Here is a 24,992-nt window from a genome sequence, read left to right as displayed (position 1 = left end):
CGCATGCCTGTAGTCCCAACTACTCGGGAGGCTGAGGCTTGAGAATTGCTTGAACCTGGGAGGCGGAGGTTTCAGTGAACTGAGATCACACCACTGCATTCCAGCCTGCGCAACAGAAAAAGACTCTGTCTCAAGAAAATGAATGAATGAATGCATGCATGTAGTGGATGTGATAACCAGAAATAAATATGTGCCCTACTAAAATTTTTTCACTGTTTTTCTCTTCATTGTTGTGTGCTATATGCTTATCATAGAAAATTAGTCAAGTACAAAATTTGGAAGAGAGTAAAAGTCTATTCTTACCACAATCCATAAATCACTATTATTGGTTAAGAGTTGTAGGTAATTCCTTCGTCTTTTTTCCTATGCTTTTTTAAACCTTGTCAAGGTTATACTGTACATGTAATTACGTTATAGCTTCCTTTTTTCAGTCGACAGTATCATGAGAGCATTTGTTATTATTTCAAACTCTTTATGACACAGCTGCTGTGGAAAACACTATGATATTTCCTCAAAAAATTGAAAATAGAATTACTGTGTAATCCAACAATACTCAAGTCTGAGTATATACCCAACAGACTTGAGAGCGGAGTCTCAAAGAGGTATCCATAGCAGCATTATGCACAATAGCTAAAACATGGAAACAGCTCAGGTGTCCGTTGATGAATGATGAATGGATGAACAAAATGCGGTGTGTACGTACACCAGAATATTACCTAGCCTGAAAAAGGAAGGAAATTCCAACATATGCCACAACATAGATGAACCTTGGAGAAATTATGCCAAGCGAAATAAGCCAATAGCAAAAAGATAAATATTATATGATTCTGCTAATACAGAGTACATAGAGTAGTCAAGACCTAGAGATAAAAAGTAGAATAGTGGTTGTCAGGGGCTACGGAGAGGAGGGAATGGGGCATTGTTTAATGGGTAAAGTGTTTTAATTTTACAGGATGAAAAGGGTTCTGGAGGCTGGGTACAGTAGCTTAGAGCTGTAATCGCAGCACTTTGGAAGGCCGAGGTGGGCAGATCACTTGAGGCCAGGAGTTCAAGACCAGACTGGCCAACATGGTGAAACCCGTCTCTACTAAAAATACAAAAAATTAGCCAGGTGTGGTTGCGCACACCTGTAGTCCCAGCTACTTGGGAGGCTGAAGCAGGAGAATCGCTTGAACCCGTGAGACGGAAATTGCAGTGAGCCTAGATCATGCCACTGCACTCCAGCCTGGGCAACAGAAGGAGACTCTGTGTCAAAAAAAAAAAAAAAAAAAGAAAAGTTCTGGTGATTGGTTATGCAACAGTATGGATGTGCTTAACACTACTGAACTGTACACTCAAAAATGTTAAGATGGTAAAGGGCTTACATTATGTATATTTCACCACAGTTTAAAACATTGTAATGGAAAATATTTAAAAGAAAATATATACCCCATCACTCATCTGAGGTTATCATTGTCTTGACTTTTTATGATAATTATTTCTTTGCTTTTCTTCCTAGTATTACCACCTGTGCATCTCTAAAAATAAAATATTTTTGCCTCTTTTTGAATTAAGAAAAAAAAAAACTTTGAAAACATCATTTTTGAAGGTAGCATATTTTTGTCATCTGAATAATTAGTCATTAAGTTTATCTAACCATTGCTGGCATTCAGTTTGTTTCCCATTTTTTTAGTGTCATAGATGTTGTTTCAGAAAAATCTTTGTGCATGAGTGTGTGTGTTTGTGTGTGTGTGTGTGTTTGTGTGTGTGTGTATGAGTGTATGTGATTGTGGGTTATTGCCTTAGGTTTGATTTCCAGAAGTGGAATAAACTGGTCAAGGAGAAATGGAAAAAGTCTTGGTATACACTGCCAGATTGTTTTCTAAAAAAGTCCATCTGCCTACCAGCAGTGCGTGAGAGACCTCCACCAAAATTTTAACTAAGATATAAAAAATCCATTTGAGGAAACTTTTACATTTTGAATGCTTACTGTCTGTGCCAAGCTTTGTATGAGGAGATTTGTAAATATTATTTCATTAACTCTTCTCAAAACTGCCTTAATATTAAAAAAATCTTTTCTACAGTGAAAACAACTGGGGAGACACACCACATGTCTGACAGCCATTTTAGTTAATATTTCAGCTTGGCATGATGAGTTAACAGATAAGTCAAACAGGTATAGGTCGTTCTTCGGTTTTTACTTTCTATATTACCACACAGAAATGGCCCTGCTTTAGCATTTTGTTTTATCTTCTTTAGAAGGAGTCTTCCCCTGGGCCCTCCCTGGGGTGCTGCTTAGGCCCAGGCCTGCTGTGCACTCTCAGCTAGAGGGCTCAAACTGACAGTGCATTCAGGTCGGATTGGCCATAGTTGTGTTTTGTTTGACTTGTGCAGGATTTACATTTCTTTTTTAAAATAATTTGCTGGCATTTTAAACTGAGGAAATTTCATAGTAAATCAAGATCTACAGCTTCTTTTGAAAAACTGGAAGATCTGGCACCACCAGGCTCAAATTCCCATGTGGCCACAATGGGCCAGAGCTAAGTCCCAGCCATCTTCCCTTGATGGGTATACTCTGTGCTTCTCCACGGCCCACGCCTGGCCGCGTCTCTCATAGGTTACCTGCACTCCCATGGAAACAGGAGTTTGTGTCCCTTGCTATTGGCATTTATTAAGTAGCAGATTGGCTGATGCTAGTTCTTAATGTTCGTGGCTGCGTTTTTAGAATCATCTGGAGAGATTTTTTGAGTTATCTCACTGGCCCTCAGAAGTACCATTTAAACCTGATACTGTGATGTGGTTAATGGTTGATTGCTGTGGAGGCTTATGACCTCCATAAAAAAATAAAATTGGAGGCCGGGCGCGGTGGCTCACGCTTGTTACCCCAGCACTTGGGAGGCTGAGGAGGGTGGATCACCTGAGGTCAGGAGTTCGAGACCAGCCTGGCCAACATGGTGAAACCCCATCTCTACTAAAAACACAAAAATTAGCTAGGCATGGTGGCATGCACCTGTAGTCCCAGCTACTCGGGAGGCTGAGGCAGGAGAATCGCTTGAACCCGGGAAGGAGAGGTTGCAGTGAGCCAAGATCACGCCACTGTGCTCCAGCCTGAACAGCAGAGTGAGACTCTGTCTCAAAAAAAAAAAAATTGTTTTTTTGAGAGACAGGGTTTCATTCTATCACCCAGCCTGGAATGCAGTGGCATGGTCATGGCTCACTGCAGCCTTGACCTCCTGGGCTCAAGTGATCCTCTCACCTCAGCTCCCAAGTAGCTGAGACTATAGGCATGTGCCACTGCACCTGGCTAACTTTTTTTTTTTCCTTTTTTTTTTGAGATGGAGTCTCACTCTGTCGCCCAGGCTGGAGTACAGTGATGCGATCTCGGCTCACTACAAGCTCTGCCTCCCGTATTCTTGCCATTCTCCTGCCTCAGCTTCCCAAGTAGCGGAGACTACAGGTGCCTGCCACCATGCCCAGCTAATGTTTTGTATTTTTAGTAAGACGGGGTTTCACTGCGTTAGCCAGGATGGTCTCGATCTGACCTCGTGATCCGCCCGCCTTGGCCTCCCAAAGTGCTGGGATGACAGGCATGAGCCACCGCACCTGGCCCTTTTTTAAAAAAAAAAAAGTAGAGACGGGGCTTGCTTTGTTGTCCAGGCTGGTTTAGAACCCCTGGCCTTAAGTGATCCTCCTGCCTTGGCCTCCCAAAGTGCTGGCATTACAGACATGAGCTGCCACACTCAGCCCAGTTTTATTAAGTTGAAGCTTAAATAGAATAACTATCCCTGTATTACTTCATTCAACAAATACCTATTGAGCCCTGCTGTATGCCAGGCCATATCAAATACTACAACTGTATATTAAAACCACTACTTCAGTATAAAGAGAGCAACAGAACAGAGTCTTCTCAAATAGAATCATTGACCTAGAATTTTAGAACTGGAAGGAATCATGAAGTTTATTGTATTAAGAGTCTACTCTCACCCCTGTGCACGTGGAGTACTACAGCCCACAGAGGATTGTAGGAGGTTGGACGATTTATCCGTTTTCTCACAGTTCACCAGAATTAACATCCTACCTGACAACTACTAACATTTGTTGAGGGCTTAGCTCCCGGCACCTTATTGGGCTCTTTGTACTTGACCACACTGCCTCCATCTGTCCAGACAGTGTTTTTATGTGAGGGTTTTGAATGGCAGTAATTTAAGCCTTCTCTAGAACAGTGATTCTCAGAAAGAAAATGTGTACGTGAATCACCTGGGAATCTTATTAAAATGAAAACTCTCATTCACTAGGTCTGGGTGGAGCCTGAGATCCTCCATTTTGACCAGCTCCCAGGGGACAGAGTACATACCTTGAAGAGCCGGGGTCAGAGTGCCAGGTTCTGTGATCATCCAACTCCCCCGTTCGAAATACTCCCATCCCCGGCCAGGCGCAGTGGCTCACTCCTGTAATCCCAGCACTTTGGGAGGCCGAGGCGGGCAGATCACGACATCAGGAGATCGAGACCATCCTGGCCAACGCGGTGAAACCCTGTCTTACTAAAAATACAAAACATTAACTGGGCATAGTGGCAGGCGCCCTGTAGTCCCAGCTATGGGAGGCTGAGGCAGGAGAATGGCGTGAACCCGGGAGGCGGAGCTTGCAGTGAGCCGAGATCGCACCACTGCACTCCAGCCTGGGTGACAGAGCAAGACTCCATCTCAAAAAAAAAGAAATACTCCCATCCCCATTCCCTTTCTCAAGGGCTTGTGACTGAGCTTGGAGCAACAGGAGAGGGCTGAGGCTACTGAAGGGATCAGCCCAAGATTCTCTCCATACCCAGTTGGGATGACCTGTGCTGAGGGGCTTCATGGCCCCAGGGCTCTCTATGGGAAGTGCATACTCCATTGTCTGGGCAGCCATCCCAGTGGCCTCAGTGCCCTGTGTGGGACCAGTGCTTTGTTGACATGCAGTGTGTTTATCATTTTGAAAAATAACAGTCTGATATTCTGGTGAGAAAAACAGGCTCTCAGAAATACAAGACCAGGTTCCAAGGTTACAAGGAAAGCAACCTTGGGAATAAATTTTTTGCATAAAACAGTGCTGATGAGGGGAAGAGATGGTAGAGGGAGCTAATGTTTGTTGAAAGCCTTCTCAGTGTACCAGACCTAATGACTTGCTACCCCAAGTTAATTCTAGTAATCCATCCACTTCCCTGTCCAGCTTCCCTGTAAGTGCGCCTCACACACCCATGCAGTCCTCCATGTGCCCTTTCATGTGCGCCTCGTCTGCTTCTCCATCCCCCTCATCCATACTCCAGTCACTTTCCTGTCTCCTCCCCTGTCACCCCCTATCCATACTCCCATCTATTCTCTTTTTTCTCTTACTTACTGGACCCCACTGAGCTGAGTGATGTGCTCCTGGAGGGCCTGTGGATCTAAATGTGTAAGGAAAATATGCTTATAGAGACAAAGCTGAGGCTTTTGTGTGGCAATCCCAGTTCTTCCCTAGGGGGTCTGTGGCCAGCTGCAGAAGTTCTGGTTTAGGATTCTGTTTTGCTTTACAACAGCTGAAAACAGCATTTATTTTCTAACCACCAAATTTATTCACACAAGAGACTGTACTTCCCAGGCAGAAATACTGGGTTTTAGGTCTGCTTCCATTTTCCCACTGTCCTTTAGCTCCTTCCCAAATCCCTCATGGGTTGGTCCTCTCCCGAAGAAAGAGATCCTGCTTTCACAATGACTTGAAATAAAAAGAGGCCACAGCCCTTTGCCACAGCTGCAAGTTGCTGTTTCACTTCCATGTTGTTGAAATGAATCCAGTCCAGGATGATTATTAAAATATTCAGATGATCATGTGGCATTTTAAGGCTATCATTTGTGGCCCATGCCAAAACTTTAAGGGAAGCAAGTCTTAACAGGGATCGCTAGCCACACAGCAAGTTTCCAGGCATTGCTAGGGGTTATGTTTTGCCTTTTGGTTTGTTTCTTTCTCTCATTTTTTCTTCTTTCTTTGTTTCCTTTTTCTCTTTCACAAAAAAAGTATCCTCCTTTTTTTTAATTTTAGAAAAAGTCTTTTTTTAAGGAAAAAAATGGAAGAGGTAGTAACTGCTTTTCAATTCCTAGATTTTATTGGAAGAGACAGCTTCTTATTAGGACCCCTCTTTAATCCTCCAGCACAGCCTGTGCGAAGTCACCTGAGCCTCATGCAGATTTGAATGACGAGATAAATGAAGCTGGTATATTTTAAACCCAAGCATGCTGACATATGTTCGCCTCCCTTTCAGACGTCTCAGGAATGTCTAAGGTCATGATATCTCTTGGATGAGATCCTGTTTGTGTTTTTTAAATACAAAAGGAAACATTATCACATTTCAACCCAAGCCAATGGGACAAGGTGCAAAACATTTTCTTCATTAAATATCCCTTTTATAAATACAGCCTCAAGTTTTAAAGGAATAAGCTGTTTGAGGAAAAGTGAAGTTTGAAAATACATGAAGTAGTTCTTGTTGACAGACTGAGCTTATGGAAACTAGTCTGGGTAAAAGCAGTCAGAAGTGATCAATATATTACACTGGGCCTTTGAGCAAGTCGCCCAAGATCAAAGCTTCTTCATACTGCAGCGAGAAATAAAAATAGTCCTTTTACGCAACTGCACACACATCAAGAATTCAACCCCCAACTGCTGATGCTTTCTACTCTTTAAATATAGAAATCTGCAAACCTAACCTGGAGATGGCAGTTAGTTCAATAGAGGGCTCAGAAATCTCTGTCTTGTTCCACTTGTAGCTACTGGCGTATTGGGGTATTGCTGTTGGAAGATTTGGGCAATGTTGTCATTGCTCAGCTTGCAAGGGAGTGCAGGCTTTAAGTGTCTTCAGCACATTCTCATAATATTACGTAAAGCTCTAATGTAGTGGGTTGGTTTTTTTCCTTGAGCATGTAACATCTTCTATCTTTTGGATAAATTAACACCTTTGTTACTTTCATTGAGCCATTCCCAGTGAATTAAAGCCAATTCAGAATCACAAATATTACAAGACAATAGTAGTAGGCACAGTGGGAAATATATGAATGAATGATAATTGTCTCTGTTTCAGAAACCCCACAAGTAAGACAAGTATGGATTTAAATAACTATAAACAAGATTGTGTCAATGCTAGAATGAGTCAAAATGTGTTGCAGAAGCAGAGAAGGGAGAAATAAATGCCAACTTGTCAGGGTAGGGGTGTCAAGGAAGTCTTCAGGAGGAGGGAGAAGTCTTTAAAGGATAGGTGAGTTTAATTATTAGATAAGGTTTATTTTTTAGCGTGGTGGCATGGGCCTGTAATACCAGCTTCTTGGGAGGCTGAGGCACAAGAATTGTTTGAACTGGGTGACAGAGCAAGATTCTGTCTCAAAAAAAAAAAAAAAAAAAAAAGATTAATTGTCTCAGATTGGAGACTTAGTAAAGTTGTGCTTGTATAGTACCTTTGTTGCCAAGTAAATTGTGAAGGTCTCATAGCCCAAGCACACAAAAGGAATCTTAGTATAGCACCCAGCATTATGGGAACTGTGTGTGTGTGTGTGTGTGTGTGTGTGTGTGTGTGTGTGTGTGTATGTATGTGTGTGTGTATTAGATATATATGGAGTCACTGTTGTCAGAGTTTAGTTATGGTTGAATCTAAATGAAAATTTAGACAGTGAAGTGCATAGAAGTACATACAGTAAGTACAAGAGTTCAGAAAAGAATGTGGACTGAGATAGTCAAGGAGGGCCTTCTCAGAGGAGTTAGATATTTGAGAGAGGTGGTAGAGCAGGGTGTGATTTGGAAACACCAAAAAGTGATAGGAAAAGAGCATGTCAAGATGGTGGACAAAATGTGCAGTGGGATACTGGAAGGAGTGCATGTGATATAGCATGGGCCAGTGAGGAGATGGGGCTGAAGGAGAAGTGCTGTGCTTTAGAGAGCAGTGCAAGATTTGATAAGAGACCAGTTGTGGAAGCCCTCAGTCAGCCAGAGGAATATGGACTTGATCCGGAGTTAAGAGGAAGTTAGTGAGCTCTGGCTGACACTGGTAAGTAGGCTGCTATTGATATGCACATGAAATACCCTAAATGCTTTACATCTTTCCAGCCTCTCTCAGTGGTCATCAGAGTTTCTAGTCTCTCTTAAGGATTAACAGAAATCTCTCTAGTAACAGTCCTTGTCACCTGGAAGCCTCTGTTGCCTGCCTGGGCAACTAGTAATGGGAATAAAGATATTTGTATGCACTTGAGACCACATGGCTTTTGTCTTTCCAACATTGTTAAGACTACCATCGAACCACAGAATTTATAACAGTAAAGAGAATTTAGAGATTGTCTAATCCAATGGAATTCTTTCTTCAAATAAGCTTATGTGGAAATTCAAGATATTGAAGATAGTAGAGATGGTTTCAATATGGTCTAAACTGGGGTGGGGGCCCGGAGACCCACCTGCATGACTTCCCTCCTATTGGTAGCCCCAGAAGGGACTAAGAGAAGCACCCTGACTCCCTATTTCAAAACAGTGATCTAATCTAAGCCAATATTTGTAGAAGAGGTAATAGACACGGGGGCAGGCGACTTCTTCTTACTTGAAAGATGTGGCTGTCTCAAGATGGCTCAAGTTAGGGATGTAAATAGCAAGTTTGTGTTTTGCCTCTTGACCTGCTTTCTTCCTCTCCTGGGGCCTGATCATCCTTGTGGAAAATTCTGCAACTCTATGTCCTTGGGCTGCCAGGGCCCTCTCTTAGGAGCTGCCTTCCCTGGATGGGGCTTCATGCTGCAGACCTTCTTGCCATCAAAACTTAACTATTCTATATCCCTTTTCCTCAGAAATCCACTCTCAGCTGGCTGGCTGGCCCTAACTTTTAATACGTAAATAAGTTTGTTCTCCTGGGTCACACAGCTGTTTTCTAATAGTGACCTGGTAGAGACAGCACCTCTAACTGAAGTCAGTAACTGACGCAGGCTTGACGGCAGTGCTCTGGCCTGGTGGGAGCACATCTGCCCTCATATTAAGCTGCTCAGCCCTGATATGTTTGTCCCGTGTGGCCAGGCTTTCGGCCACCTCCAGGAGGGCTGTGGGCAACATGAGCTGGTCTTACATGAATGGGCCAAGGGAGCATCTTGGAGAGAGGCCCTCCAAAGTCTCGCTATCCTTTGCTTCCCCTCAGCTGCCAGTGATGACCAGGCTTCCTCAGCAATTAGACTAGCCCCGGGGCCTCTGAGAATAACACCTTCCCATGCAAGTTCAGGGGCTCCCTCTAGAACTCCCTAAGTCAGAGGGGCCCTCACCAGTCCGCAGGCTCTGCATTCCTGGGTAACCATAAGGAGAGTCACGTCTAGAGGCACCTGGTGAATGGAAAGCCTCCAGCCAGAAAACACAGTGTGCTGCTGTTGAGGAGAGGCAGAGAATACTCAAGGTTAGGAGGCCAAGGGTTTGGCCCCTGCTGAACTACTGGCTAGCAAGGTGTGGCCTGTAATTTCCTTAGGCCTGAGTTTTTATCTGTGAATTGGGAATCTCTAAAATGAAGGTGTGAAATAGAAGAGAGCAGGGGAGGGCATAATGAGTAATGGAAGTGTAAACATAAAAGTGCTAAGAAGATACAGGTACTATCTATTGTCAAGTAAGGAAGTCTCTGTCAACATAGTCGCCACGTTGAAAATGTGCCTTTATGCTGGTCCTCACTGAAATAGCTGCACTTGGAGCCTTGCTTTTCACCAGACTGGCTGCCAGGATGTAACACCAGTCTACTGGTTTCTCATTGCTTGGCCCAGTGTCTCACTTTTCACTTGATTGTGTGTTTGGGACACATAGATACAATTTGTTGTCTAGAAAACCTTGATTCTATTCTTGGTTTCTGCCCTTATCTTAGCTAGGTCACTTCAGCTACTTTGTTGATTTGTAAAAATGGGAATAATAATTTCCATTTTTCTTCCTTAAGAATTTTATAAAGATAAAATAAGAATACTTTTTAAAGAGAAAACTTTTAATGTAATAAGATATTGATATTGTTATTATCATTACTGCTATTTTTGCCAGGGCTAATTTCCAAGGGTGTGCCTTGCCAAATTCACATGACCACAGTCCTGTTGACAGTGCTGTTAGAAATTCTCACCTTGTGATTTACATAGCTCAGGCAGCATCCAGAAGATTTCATCCACCTCACCTATTTATCCTTTTTTATGCTTTTAGGGAGAAAGTAAGGTTTGAAAAGAAAGGGAACTTCCATTAACATTCTGTATAAGAATTGAAGCTATATATCTTCCAAGCCCCAAACTGTACAATAAAAGTTTTCTTGGATACTACTTTTCTCCCATAATTCCTAGCACATAGCTTATTAAGTTATTAACCAGCAATTACTCTGGCAGCATATTAAACTTTACTTTTAAACAAGTCACAGAGAGAAGGAAACACGCATCTCTCATAAAAGGAATAAAAAACATACACCCTCTAAAACAGTTTCCCCAGGCTTTGAACAAATCCCAAGCCCCACACCAAGGTCTCTTTTTCATCATTCTCGGCACATAGCTTGAGCGTTAGTACAGTAATGAGAACAAGATGCCTAATACAAAGATGGAAAAATATGAGGATTCTGGAGGCTCCCTAGGGGCTCTCTGAAAAGGCAGGTGATTAATATTAGGAGGGAAACGCAAAGCCATGGCATTGAAGCTGTGGACTTCCTCGAGCAGCAGCACTCCTAAGGGAAACAGAGGAGGCTGTGGCTTTAGCCCTAATCTAAAAAGGGGACCCCAGTACCTTCTGCAGACTGCTGGAGCCTTGCTGAATGCCTACCCAGAACCCTGGTGGAGTGGGTAAGGCCCTCTGCTTTCACAGATTACATTCCCCAGGATCAAAACCTGCTCTTCCAGAGAACGCGCACTATGCTCGCAATGCATAGCTGGACCTTCAGTCACTTTCTGGACAGACTCACAGCTCACGGTCTCTCACTTTGTGCATGGTGGCTCAGTAAGAATTCCCTATAAGTTGGTCCACCACCAGAGCAGGGCATGGAGGATGGCTTCACTTTAAAAGGAAAATCCAAGTAGGAGGGCTGTGGGGCAGCGTCTACATATGGCTGTGAGTATAAACACTCGCAAAGCTCCAGACCAAGAAAGGCAGGATGGATGTTGGGGCATACCATAAAAATGCAGCTCTGCCGTCACACCTCCCCCAGGGAGGGCAAGGTAAATGAGCAGTCCTGGTAGCCAGCCAGGCCCTGCAAGCTGCTGCCAGCTGGCCCTGCATGCACAGCTAAAGTCTCCATGTTACAGTAGGGGAAATAACTTGTTTAAATATATATATTCTGTAGTTCATCACCATTTTGCATTTTGGTTTAAACAAATCCCCTATTGTTTCTCTAAGAGTGCCATATGATGGTTACTTGGCTGGGGACCATGGTAAAAAATGGAAATCAGAATGGCAGAGATGGGTTCTTTTTATTTAATTTATACTTCCACATGTACATGGTTTAATGTGGCCTCCATCAAAGAAGTACCTCCTAACTCCTATCCACAGGATATAACCAAATATAAGGAGAGGCAGTGTCTGGTCCATGGACATCTGTTACAATGATGTAAAGTGCTCAAGACTACAGAGATGACCAGTGGGATCTCTGGGAGAAGGGGAAGCTCCACGAAATATCCTGGGTCGAGACAGTCATTCAGCATATCCTTAGAGGTAGTTTTCTGGATAATTAGGAAGGTAATCCTCTAGAAAGAGGAGGGACTTTGAAGTAAGTTGGGTTTTAGGGGGTTTGCTGTTGTTATTGCTGTTTGAGATAGGATCTTACTATGTTGCTCAGGCTGGTCTTGAACTCCTGATCTCAAGCAATCCTTCCATGTCAGCCACCAGAGCAGCTGGGATTATAGGCGCCTGTGCCACCTGTACCCAGCTTGAAGTGAATTTTAAATAAAGGGCATGAGGTGGGTGGACATGTGTCAAGTGGAGGGATCATAACGGGATGTGGAAACATGTTGTAGACTAATTTCCCCTTTCCCTCTTCTACCATTTTCCCTCTCCCATTCTTCTAACCTCCCTCCCTCTTTCCTTCTCCCCCTACTCCCTTTCTCACCTGCCTTCTCTCTCTTTGCCCCTTACCTGCTTTTCCTGTCAACCTGGTTTCCTTCTTTCCAGCCGGTTATGGGCCTGCTGGTGGTCCCTAGGATATTGCTTCATTAACTCCAGTGCTGGCTCCATAGCAAGAAGCTTCTAGTACTTCTTGTTTATTGTGGTTGAGAACAGAAGTGATCTGAGCTGCTTATATAGGGGCTAAGATAAGAGAACTACCCCAGATGGGCTGGGATGAGCCTGCCAGCTGCACCTGTTTGATTGTTTGGAATTCCTTCTCTTTCACCAGCTCAAACCCCTCCAGTGCCTCTAGAGCCTTCCTCCATGACAATCATGACAATCAATCCTGTGATTGTTTTTATGTGTATTTTTTTCTCCGCATATACCCCTCCCCAAACAAGATCATAAGCTCTGCAAAGCCAAAACCTTTTCCTCTCCCTCCCCTTCCCACCCCATGTAGGATATCCCCCATACTGCTCAGTAAATGTTTCTGTATTAATAAAGTTAAGCCATGTGTCTTAGAGACCTTAACAGACACTAGCAACCTAAAGCCAGAACAGCAGTTTCCAGCCCTCTGAAGATGGCAGTGAATTCTGGTAGAGCTTGGTAAGTCCAAAGTGAATTCCCTCTCTCTTCTAGGGAGCCCACCAAGGCTTCACAATGTTAAGTGGGAACCCCAGCTGTCCATTGTGACTTGAGCTGATGGGGTCCCTCTGCGGTCGTCACTCTTTGGAACTTTTAGAGCTCTGAAAGACTACTTCTGTTTTGGGCCCCTGTTGACTCATCCCATATCATTTCCTGCTAATCCCACTGGCCATCTTTGTAGTCTTGGCAGTTCACATCATTGTGACAGCTGTCCATGGACCAGACACTCCTCTCCTTATGTTTGGTTATATCCTGTGGATAGGAGTTAGGAGGTACTTCTTTGATGGAGGCCACATTAAGCCATGTAAATGTGGCAGTATAAATTAAATAAAAAGAACCCACTTCTGCCATTCCGATCCCCGCCCCCCCATACCATTGTCCCTTTAGCACTTGTTGTTCTCTAAACATGTCATGTCCCCAAGTCTTTGGACATGCTACTTCCTCTGTTGGGATCACTTTGCCCATGGTCTACCTCCTCCCCATTCTCCAGCTCTCTGCCAAGGCCCTTCCTGACTCACCCAGACAAACAGTTACTCTGTTAATCTCTCTTTTTGGGGCACCCATCATACTCTAGTGTGACTGGTTGTGTGTTTTCCCAACTACACTAGTGGTTTTCAAGTGTTTTGTTTTTGTTTGTTTGTTTGTTTGTTTTTTTGACATTGACAACAAGAAATAACTTTTACATATGACCTAATGCGTATCTTTGTGTGTATATACTGTGCAAACACACATTAAATCATGCACAGTCTGAAATTTTAATAACTGTGTAAGATATAAATTGTCTGCCAAAAATGGAACAGAGAGGGAATTTGCTCAGGATAGAGCATATTTAATTTCAGGAATGTTTGCTTTCAACATATCCAGTATCATTTTGGATACAAAGCATAACCCTATTGATGCCATTCAGTATAATGTAGGGTAGCTTATTACCTGGAAAAGAAAAAGAAAAAAAAGCTAGGCCAATCAGTTATTTTACTTAAACTTGTTGCATTTTAATGGTCATTTACATCTTAAAGATAACTTATTTTAAAAATCATTCTTAGCAAGGACTTAATGGAAAGCTGATGTATAACAAAAACCTTAATGAAACAATGCATTAGGAAATCTCTGAACTTTAAATTTCCTGCCCTCTCTCCTTACTATACTACTTTGATACACTCTGATTATATTTTCTTCCTTTCCCCCTCTGTCTTCCTCCTAGCTCCTTCTCTCCCTTCCTCCTCTGCCCCCATGTCTCTCCTCTTCCCTTCCTCCCTCCTTCCCTTCCTTCCTTCCTTCCTTCCTTCCTTCTTTCTTTCCTTCCTTATTGCTGGTCACCACCTACCAGTTGACTTTATAACCAACTAAATGAATCATAACCTGCATTTTGGAAAACACTATTCAGGACTCTAAGTTCCTTGAGGGCAGTGACTTTGTCACTGAATCACTCATCTTCTTATTTCCAAACCCACCACTATTCCTGGCTCTCAAGAGCCTCTTAACAAATGTTTTCTGAATGAATAGACCTCAGTTTAAAAAAAAAAAAAAACCTACAGCCACTGGGATTCCGGAAGGGACAGGAAAAGTGAATAATTTATCACAGACTTCCCAAGATTCCTGCTGTCCTCTAGACACTGGGGCCTTTGTGGATGTGTCTGAGAAGCCCGGCTCTCTGCCTGCCTTCTGCTGCTTCCCAACTTCCAGGAGAGAGGCAGGAGATTTAAAGAAGTTCAGAGATTTCCCAAGGCAAAAACATATTAATCAGGTTCTAAAGTGGATATTCATAAAGGACAAATGTAAAAAAGAGTGGAAGAAAACAAGATTCTTAACTGGGCCTTCATTTCATCTTCTATATGTCAACTTCGTCCGCATAGTGCTTCTCCTCCTTCGAAAGCCACTATTAATGCTGCTTTTCAGTGCATCTGCTAGACGCTGATCACTTCTGATTTTTTTCAAGCACTATAAATCTTCGTTATGCTGTGTCCAAGCCAGGATTTTTCCATTTGGGGGTAGAAAAAATCCCCAAGCCCACCAAACCCTGTGGCTTAGTTTCCTGTCCAGCTGGCGTGCTGCTCTTCGGGATTTTGTTCCCATCATCAAAGTGGTTTGACAGACTGAGAACAAACCTCTGGCTCACCCTGAACTTACAGTGCACCATTTCCAAGTCAGAACAAACACCAAGTAATAGCAAGAGAAAAAGAATGAAAAAAATTATTTTCCTGACTTAGAAGCCAGTTCAGAGTGAAGCCCAACTCAGTGACTCCAGACAGGGATGTTATGAGGCCTTGGCTGTCCTCAAGGGTGGAGTCACGAACAGTGGGCTCCAGGCCGGAATTTCTCTGAGAGTCATCTCAAAGGAGAAGCCTTTGAGATGGACTCCTTTGTGGCCCCAAATCTTCTGTTTCCTGGAATCCAAAGCAGCAGCATTTGAGGGATCCTCCCATGATCTCGTTGACTACATCATACTTGGCCCCAAGCCTCACAGTTGTGGGAGCAGTCAGTGATTCCTGAAGTGTCCCAGGAGGCCAGTAAGGTCACCAGCCTGTACCAGGTCTAGGGAAGATGCAGAACACTTCAGCCTGGCAGAAGGCTCTAAAGATCGTCAACCTTTCCTCTGTTCATTTAGACATTTTTAAACATATGCTAACTTAACTGAAAATTTCATGGAAACCAGGCTCCTCATGAGACTTGAAAGTCAAACCGGTTTCTCAACAACTTCTCTTTATGGCTCTGTATGGCTCCACAGAAAACCAGAAAAGCATTTGGGGCAAAAAGCTATGACTCTGTGAGGCCACATGGGAGCAGGCAGTCCATTATTACACTAAGGAACACCCAGTTAGCATGAAGTATCCCATCAATTAAAAGCCTGACCTGCCTTCCCCTCGTTTCCACCTTCTCAACGCATTCTCTAATCTTCCCAAGCTGCCTCTCCTCGGGACTGGAGAAGCCAAATGAATTCCCTGTCACATCTCTTACCCTCTTTCCAAATGCCCTTCTTTATCAACTTTGTCTCTAAATTCTTCCCATCTTACATGGCCCAGTTGGAAGTATAATTTCATTTCCCCAATCCACCCTGGTGGGTTTGTTTGTTTGTTTGTTTGTTTGTTGGCTTAACTCCTTACATCCTGTTCTAAAGTTTGTCTTTGTTTTTGTCTCCAAAATTAGACAAAATTCTCAGGTCAGAAGCCATCTCCTGTGCATGTCTTCCCTGCACCTAGCTCAAGGCTGGATGCATAGGAGACATCCTGTCTGCTTTCTCAGGCCACTGACTTTCCTCCCTGAGTGGCTCTCGCTTTAGCAGGGGGCAGTCCCCACTGTTAAACAGTAGAAATCTTACCATTGGGAATGAGATCACTGAAGTTTTCATAGACTGTGGGCTTTCCATAGTGGATGGAAGAGTAACAGCAAGAAGTTAAGACTGAGAGTTCCAGGGTAAACTAGAGATAAAAGGTAGGGGCAGGGTTAAAAAGAACCCCAGGCTGGACAATATAGCAAGACCCTATCTCTACAAAAATAATTTTAAAAATTAGCTGGATATGGTGGCATGCACCTGTAGTCCCAAGTATTTGGGAGGCTGAGGTGGGAGGATTACTTGAGCCCAGGAGGTTCAGGCTACAGTGAGCCATGATCATGCCACTGCACTTCAGCCTGGGCAACAGAGCAAGACCCTATCTCAAAACAAAACAAAACAAAAAAGAAAAGAAAAAGAAAAGAAAATTAAGCAAATCTCTATGTTCTTAATAGAATGGTATCCCGAAATATATTAGTGAAAAGGAGTGATGATCAGAACCTAGTATATAGTAAGCCACCATTTATATAAAAAGGTGGGTAGCAGATAGATGCTTATAAAAGAATAGAATGTGCTTGGAAGGATATGCTAGAAAGTAGTAGTAGCGGTTGCCTCAGGGGAACAGTATATGGGCAGGGGGTAGGGTTGTGGAAAAGGGGCTTCATTTTCATTGCATGTCCTTTTGTACTTTTTCAATTATTTTTGCATGTGTTACCTATTTATTTATTTATTTATTTATTTATTTATTTTTGAGACAGAGTCTTGCTCTGTTGCCCAGGCTGGAGCATGGTGGCGTGATCTCAGCTCACTGCAACCTCTGCCTCACAGGTTCAAGTGATTCTCCTGCCTCAGCTTCCCGAGTAGCTGGGACTACAGGTGCCCGCCACCATGCCCAGCTAATTTTTGTATTTTTAGTAGAGACGGGTTTCACCATGTTGGCCAGGCTGGTCTCAAACTCCTGATCTCAAGTGATCCACCCGCCTTGGCCTCCCAAAGTACTGGGATTACAAGCGTGAGCCACCACGCCTGGACCACCAGCATACTCTTAACCAGCCTCTGTTTTTCAGTCTTACCCCTTGTAATCCCAGCTACTTGGGAGGTTGAGGCAGGATAATCACTTGAACCCAGGAGGCGGAGGTTGCAGTAAGCTGAGATCATGCCACTGTACTCCAGCCTAGGTGACAGAGTGAGACTCTGTCTTAAAAAAAAAAAAAAAAAAAAAGTATCTGATACCTATTTTTCATGTTAGACATACACCAGCTCCAGATATAGACAATTCAGGATAGAGGTGTGAATAAACTTTAGGGAAATTTTTAAACTGTTAATTTATAGGAAATGAGAAGGATGGATTTCAGGTTTAAGACACATGGAAACTCACTAGCCAGAACACTTGTGCCAATTTGAATGCCATCCCCTAATCCTGTGTTGGAAGTAGAGAAGGGCAGGGAATGAACTGTTCTGGAACATCTACCATGGCCAGGCACTGAGGTGGGCATTTTAAGTTTACTGTGCCACATTGAACACTCACAGTGACTCACAGTAAGGCTGTCTTAGTCCATTTTCTGTTGCTATAACAATACCACAGACTAAATAATTTATTAAGAAGTCTATTCAGCTCATGGTTCTGGAGCCAGGGAAGTCCAAGAGCATGGCTCTGGCATCTGGTGAGGGTCATCCCATGGTTGAAGGGTGAAGGCAGAAGAGAGCACGCAAGACAGAGAGGAAATCAGGCCAAACTTGTCCTTATAGCAAACGCAGTCTCCAAATGACTAGCCCAATCCCAAGATAACAACATGAATTCATTCATGAGGACAGCACCTTCATGACCCAACCACCTCTTAAAGGCTCTACCTAGTAACAGTGTTGGAATAGCGTTACATTAGAACATGAATTTTAGCAGGGCCAGTCAGACCATAGCAGACATGAGAATATAGTTCCCATTTTACAGGTCTGGAATCTGATTCAGGTCACAGAGATTCTAAGTGGGAAAGCCAGGACTCAAATGTAGGTCTGTCCCTACTGTCTCTACTACTCACAGTGTATTATTAGTACACCAAAGATGTTTCGGCCTTTTCATGGACAAAGACACTCAAGAGTCAAGGCCCTTCAGTGCTGTTCTTAAAAACAAAGTCTTTCTTCTTCCTTTTGTATACAGATCCCCAAATCTGAGCCCACTTACTATTTCTACTATGTGGTTCAAAGAGCTGCTCCATATATTGAATGAAGAAAAAAATCCATTTATTGGGGAAAATGTCATCTCCAGTGTTTGTTAATCTTGCCATTTGTCTGTTGTTCAGCTCGTTATTTCAAGTCCACAGATACAGTTTTTAATATGTGAGTGTAATTTTCCTTCTCCAAAATACTAAATCTGATTTTCATGACTGATTTTTTTTTTCCCCAAATTTCTACACTTAAGAGTGTAGAATAATAGAATACCATCTCCCCACCCCTTCTGTCCCATCTTCAACTAACTAGGATAGGATCTTGGTGTTTGTTTTCATTTTATTTTATTTGAAGCCAGAGCATGGAGTTTTTATCTATTTTGTCTACACATAGCCTTGGCCTCCATCATGTGGTCGAGGATTTCATTTTCTCACATTAGTTGCTTATTTTCTTGCCATCAATGATTGTACATCGTTTCTTACCATTTGCCATAGCTGCTTAAGCCCCATCCTATACCATAGAAAATACCCATGTTCTCCTTCCTGACACCCAGACCTAAGGGAGAGAAAATCTCAATTTATATTCTGTTCTTTACCTTTCTAGGCAAAATCCATGTTTGGTGACCAGAGCTGTATATATTGATATTCTCTTCCTGTTGACTTGCTGCCTCAACAAATCTGTAAAGGACAACCAGCCAGGTATGATTCATAGTTATACTATATTTTGGAATGGTTACACATCTTTGAAATGTAGATGGGGTTTTGAGTGACTTTGCCACACACTGCTCCACCTTCTACTTTTGTAAGACTAACCACACATCAAAATTAAACAGTGTTATATAGTTCCCTCATGGAAGTTTCTTAGGAAAACTTGTTCTTGTTTATTTGGAAGTTTGCCGTTTATTTTCTAGTTGGTCATTCAGGGAAGAGTGAACTCTACTCAGATACCCTCTGTGCTTCTCTAACCCTGGCTTTTTTCTATTTTACGTATTTTCTTTGAAATGTCATTATTTTGAATAGCTGCGAGTTCATTCTGTTCCATTCTGTGGAGATAACTGAGCTGGGCTCATTTGATGCTGGGTATTTGAGACTCTCTTCTCAAATCGACCCCTACACCAATGCACTTATGAGTTGCTGCCTTAGGGTCTGACTTTCCACATGTTTCTTGGTCATGTATGTTTCTGGGGATGGACCCCAGATCCACATACAGTTGTTCTATTTTAATCATGATTTGCAAAGTGGTTTTTCTTTTTTAAGGGAAAACGGCAACTCTAAATAAAATTTTTTTGATGTGTTTATATAAGAGGCTGCAGGAAGTGCTGTACATGAATTCCAGGCCACGGACTGAAACTGATTTTCATCAACACAAACTGGAATGCAGGGTAATGAGCCTGCAACTGGTTAAAATCAGCCTCTTCTAATTGATTAGGCCTGTCTAAAGGAGGCTACAATTACAAAGTCAGATTCTGAGTGCAAGCAGACCAGACCTTTCCTCTGTTACATTTAGTCTGTCAATGATTTGTTGTCTTCAGTAAATACATTCAGGCTGTCAATGTCCAGCTCTGTTCATATGGAACCCTGTTCCCAAATTCAAACCAATTTAAAATGCTTTGCAGGAGGGAGGTGGGGGAGGTGGGAGCATGCAAAACCGTCTCATCCGGATCAATGTATATTAGCCCACAAAACCCCTGTGGCCATGCAGAGGTAATAAGAACATGCTAGACTCTCATCAACTCCACATCCCTGGATAGGGGTAGCTGTTGTATCCTCTTTGTAGTGTAAAATCATATGGCTTTATAGCTATAAAGGAATCCCAGTTTATGCCTCTTATGCCAGCATAATTATTAATAGTGCCCCCTTTTACTCTTGAAAGTGGTCAGGTTTGCATAATAAATTACTGGTCGCCCTGGCTGTAAGGGACCCCAGAGTTGCATCTACTTTAGCTAACCCTTGATTTAACTGGAGTCCAAAGTTTGTAAAGAGACTATGAATTCAATGTTACCAAGTAAATTGCTTTAGATTTCCACCATTTCTGTTTTTCAGTTCCAAATTCCATATAGCTTTATAATACCTCCTTGCCATGTATCTAAAGGGCTTTGGCCATAACAGATTTATTCATTGCTTACAAATCTACTCACTGGGATTCTGACAGTTTATGGTTGACTGTAATCATTAGTTTATTTGAACTGAGTTTTTCTTGGCTCATTTAGTGTCATTATTCTTTGCCTAGAATGGTTAATCCTTGTATGTTGTAAAATACCTTCTTTCTTCCCCAACTACCCATCCTTTACTGATGAGCTGAGTTCCTTGAAGATGACTTTAACTTTTTTGAACCATCCATTTCTCCAAGCTGTTAACATTATTTAGAGTTTATACCCTAATTAAACAGATCACAGCTTGTTTTCACAAGCTGTGTTTAATAACAGTATTTCACTTGCATCTGTATATTACTCTTAAAGATGTTACTCTGCAGAGTAAGATGTAAGGACAGGATGTTTTTATTCTAGTATGACAACCATAGCTCTAAATATTTTGTCCTGCACTATCCAGTACTACAGCCACTAGCCACATGTGGATCTTGAGCACTGAAGATGTGGTTGGTCCAAAATGAGATGTTGTGTTAGTGTAAAATACATACTAGATTTCAAAGACTTAGTGTGAGTTAAAAATAAAATTTCTCAATAATTTTGTATTATGTATGTGTTGGAATGATAATGCTTTTGACATATTGGATTAAATTTAAAATGTACTATCAAAATTAATTTTACCTGTTTCTTTTACTTTTTAAAATGCGGCAACTAAGGTCAGATGTGGTGCTCAAGCCTATAATTCCAGCACTTTGGGAGGTTGAGGCAGGAGGATTGCTTGAGGCCAGAAGTTTGAGACTAGCCTGGCAGCGTAGTGAGGCCTCATCTCGAAAAAAAAAAAAAATTTTAATTAGCCACATGTGGTAGCATTCATCTGTAGGCCTAGGTACTTGGGAGGTTGAGGCTGGAGGATCACTTCAACCCAGGAGTTCAAGGCTGCAGTGAACTATGATCATGCCATTGCATTCCAGCCTAGGCGACAGAGCGATACCCTGTCTCAAAAAAAAAAAAAAAAGAAGAAGAAGAAAAAATAAAATTTGGCAACTAGAATAGGAAAAATAACAAAGAAAAAATAAAACTGTCATTGAAATATATGTATTTAACTTTGTCAAATGGAGAGATAGGAAGAATTGTAAATGACATCATAAGAACTCAAAAGGTACATTAAGTAACATTATTAATGATGGAAAATGTGGCCATTTACATTTTAAATTACGTATATATGACTCATTTTTATCAGACAGCACAAATTATATTCAGTCCTCAGGGAATTGCCCTCATAAAATCACTGTATATGTGTGTATTTATGTATATGTATGAATGTGCATGTTCATATAATACATCCACACAAACAGTGGGAGCGTATTTTCTTTCTTTGAGGATGGAATGGATTTTTGGAAATAACCAAATACCAAATAAAATGGCAATTGAGATGGAAAGCACCGTTTGGGATAAAAATAAACTGTGTTTAATGTAGTGAAATGTATTCTTGTGTGTTTTATAAATTGTTCCCCAAAACAGGTTGAGCAATAGATAAATATATCACCAAATAAGTCGATCACTTATTTGGATGTGTAGATTTCAATATGCTTTCAAAATAATGTGATGATATTATAGTTTTAGCATATAAGCTCCTTGAAAGAATGGACCATGTCTTAGATTATTTGTCGTCTAAGCACATAGTAGGCCCTCATTAAATGAATTTATTAACTGTTTGATTGAAATTCAGTTTTCCTCAGTTTTTAAAATAGTAACAGGTGTTATGAAAATATAGATTTTATTTAAACTCATGTATCAAATAGATGTGAATTCATTTTCTGAATTCAAGCAAGATGTTTATGTGTGTATGTAAATATATATCTGCCTCCATTATTAGCTCACAAAGCCCACAGTAGGAAGTATACCACATAGACTGAAGCCAAACCTCTGGGTTTGAATCCTAGATCTGCCATTTACTAAGTTTGTGACCTTAGGCAAGTTATTTAGCTGCTTTAAGACACATTGTTTCCATTGTAAAAGGGGACAGTAAGATCTATATCTTAGAGTGGTTGTCAGCTTATACATGTAAAGCTCTATGTGAAGAATGTGCTTTGCATGGCACAGAATAAATGCTCGGTAAATATTAACTTATTAATATGATCGTCGTTTTTTTTTTTTTTTTTTTTAAGATGGAGTTTTACTCCTGTTGCCCAGGCTGGAGTGCAACGGCACAATCTCGGCCCACCACAACCTCCGCCTCCTGGGTTCAAGCAATTCTCCTGTCTCAGCCTCCCAAGTAGCTGGGATTACAGGCATGCACCACCACGCCCAGCTAATTTTGTATTTTTAGTGGAGATGGGGTTTCTCCTTGTTGGTCAGGCTGGCCTCGAACTCCCAACCTCAGGTGATCCACCCGCCTCGGCCTCCCAAAGTGCTGGGATTACAGGTGTGAGCCACCACGCCCGGCCTATTGTCATTATTATTCACTGGAAGCTATGCATCTAATCCAGTCTCCTGTAGCCAGGCAGCATTGTATTCACCTCCTCACCTTCACTGTTCTCATATTTTTAAACATCTTCAGGAAAGAAGAAATGCCTGCTTTCCTAGGAAAGCACTGGGAAATACCTGACTTAGAATGTCAGGAGTCCACTCAATTAGGGTTGCCCCTGTCCCTCTGATCCAGAAAAAGATCATTTTTTTTTCTTTTTTATTTATTTTTTCATTCATCAGACCTGCTAGCCTCAGGGATACATTGCACACTTATATCTGGAGATAGAGATGAATATGCCTTGGGCTTATAAGTAGGTACAATGAAGGATTTTTCAGATGCTATATTAAAGGAAGTATGTATGGGACACATTTGAGGCACTAAAGAAAGTTAGATCATTTCTACTTGAGAGGACAGGAAAGACTTCCTTGAAGAGGAGATGGTTGAACAGAGTTTTGACAGTGGGTAGAGATTCACCAGGATGGGCAAGGTGGAGGTGGGTATTACAGAGAGAGGTAGAAGTATGGCCAAAGCTGTAAGGGTACAAATCAGCACAGCCTTCAAAGCACTAGGGACATGGCGACTGGAGGGTTGGGTTCAAGGCCAGGCAGGTGTGACTGGTGAGGCTGGGGAGGCAGAAACTCAGTCATGGAAGGCCTCATTCATAGGCCAAAGTCCAAGGAGCCTGAATTTGACCCCGTAGACAAAGGAGTTCATTGGACAATATAAGACAGAGAGTAGGACTGTGTGGTTTTAAAGACAATGTGACATTTCTTTCTCTGTCCTCATCCTTACCAGATTTTTAGGACCCTTATGGAACCAAGTTCCTAGTGTCACTCCAAAATAATGTAACTGGCTGGATGCAATGTCTCGCCTGTAATCCCAGCACTTTGGGAGGCCAAAGCAGGAGGATTGCTTGACGCCAGGAGTTCAAGATAAGCCTGAGCAACATAGCAAGACTCCATCTCTACAGAATTTTTTTTTTAATTAGCTGGACGTGGTATTATGTGCCTGTAGAATCCCAGCTACTCAGGATGCTGAGGTAGGAGGAGCCCTTCAACCCAAGAGTTCAAGGCTGCATTGAGCTGTGATCACACCATTGCTCTCCAACCTGGGTGACAAAGCAAGATCCTGTCTCTAAAAAAAAAGAATGTAACTAGAAATTCATTCACTTTGCCTTTGCCCAGCCATTTTGATAATCAGTATTAGAGGTTTGCGAGGTAGGGAGTGGGGAATGGAGGACCACGACCAGACTAGAATTAAAGGCAGCGCTATGGTAAAAGTAATTATTTTACAATGGTGGGATTACAGGGGAGATTCCTTCTCTTATTTTCTATTTTACTAATTTTATGAAACATAATTCTGTTTCGTTCATATATGTGTATATACATATGTTTAAATTAAATATATTTAAATGTGAATCTTGAAAGGGATTGATTATTCCAAAGGAAATGTAGTAATAACAATTTCAGGGAAACTTTTTTGGATGGAAGAGCATCTGCTCATCCCCTCTCCAATCCTATTCTGTAAATGACCTTGGAAGGCTTTTCCTACCTCTAACGTATCTTAGAACCACATTGAAGGGCTAGGGGCATAAACAAGGAGAAAAACAGTGAAGGAGAAAGGCAGAGAAGATGATTAGAAAAGCTTAAGATAATGGTGTGTTTTGTGTAATTCAAACTTTAATCTTAGTGCTTCCCAATCATTTGAGGTTTCCTCAGCCATTAACTAGGTTTTAAAATTTTCAAATCTGGGGGTTTTGTTTTGAGTTTTAAACCCACAAGGACTTTCTGTCCCCTGTATTCTTTTTCCTCTTCTGAATCCAGCTGTCATCATTAGTATATATCAGTTTCCTGCTGGAATGGAAAGAAAATTATAGTGTCCAGTTGTAGTTGAGGGAACAAGGAAGAAAAAGCCGAACTGCCACAAGGACTCAGAGGGCTGGGTTTCAGGCTGGGCAACGACATGGAGACAAGAGCTTTAATTCTTATTTTAAACCCATCTTAAATTATTTGCTCTCAAGTTGGAAATTTTCCATTGAAATTTCTGTTTACAGAAATACCATCTAAGACTTGACTAAATATTTACCCCTTTTACTCTGAGATGGACTTTCTGTTTCTCTTATGCCCACACCCCTTGAAATTGTGTCTGTCACAACTGTTGAATTGAACATTTTCTTTTACCAAGTATTTAAATAAATACCTACCTGCACTTTCAGACTTTCATTTTAATCTCTCTTGGTGGGTTTATGAGTGGGTGTTTCCTTTCCTAGTCTCCATTTTATAAATTTTATGCAACTTGGTTCTTTTATAATTACGTGTATG

At 41.9% G+C, this 24,992-nt stretch overlaps 1 protein-coding gene across 11 annotated transcripts in view; it reads left to right on the top strand.

The window, feature by feature from the left end:
* The window catches only part of LOC105464931 (THADA armadillo repeat containing), a 356,256-nt gene that overhangs the window by 247,715 nt on the left and 83,549 nt on the right, over nt 1–24,992 (top strand). For all 11 annotated transcript variants that reach the window (XM_071076636.1, XM_071076633.1, XM_011713068.3 and 8 more), the window contains one exon: nt 18,719–18,813. In XM_071076636.1, the coding sequence (XP_070932737.1) occupies nt 18,719–18,813 (95 nt within the window). The remainder of the gene's footprint in view (nt 1–18,718; nt 18,814–24,992) is intronic.

The sequence above is a fragment of the Macaca nemestrina genome, chromosome 13, assembly GCF_043159975.1.
Source record: "Macaca nemestrina isolate mMacNem1 chromosome 13, mMacNem.hap1, whole genome shotgun sequence".
Taxonomy (NCBI): Eukaryota; Metazoa; Chordata; class Mammalia; order Primates; family Cercopithecidae; genus Macaca; species Macaca nemestrina.
The sequence above is the reverse complement of the archived record's forward strand: the minus strand, read 5'-3'. Positions and strand labels throughout refer to the sequence as shown.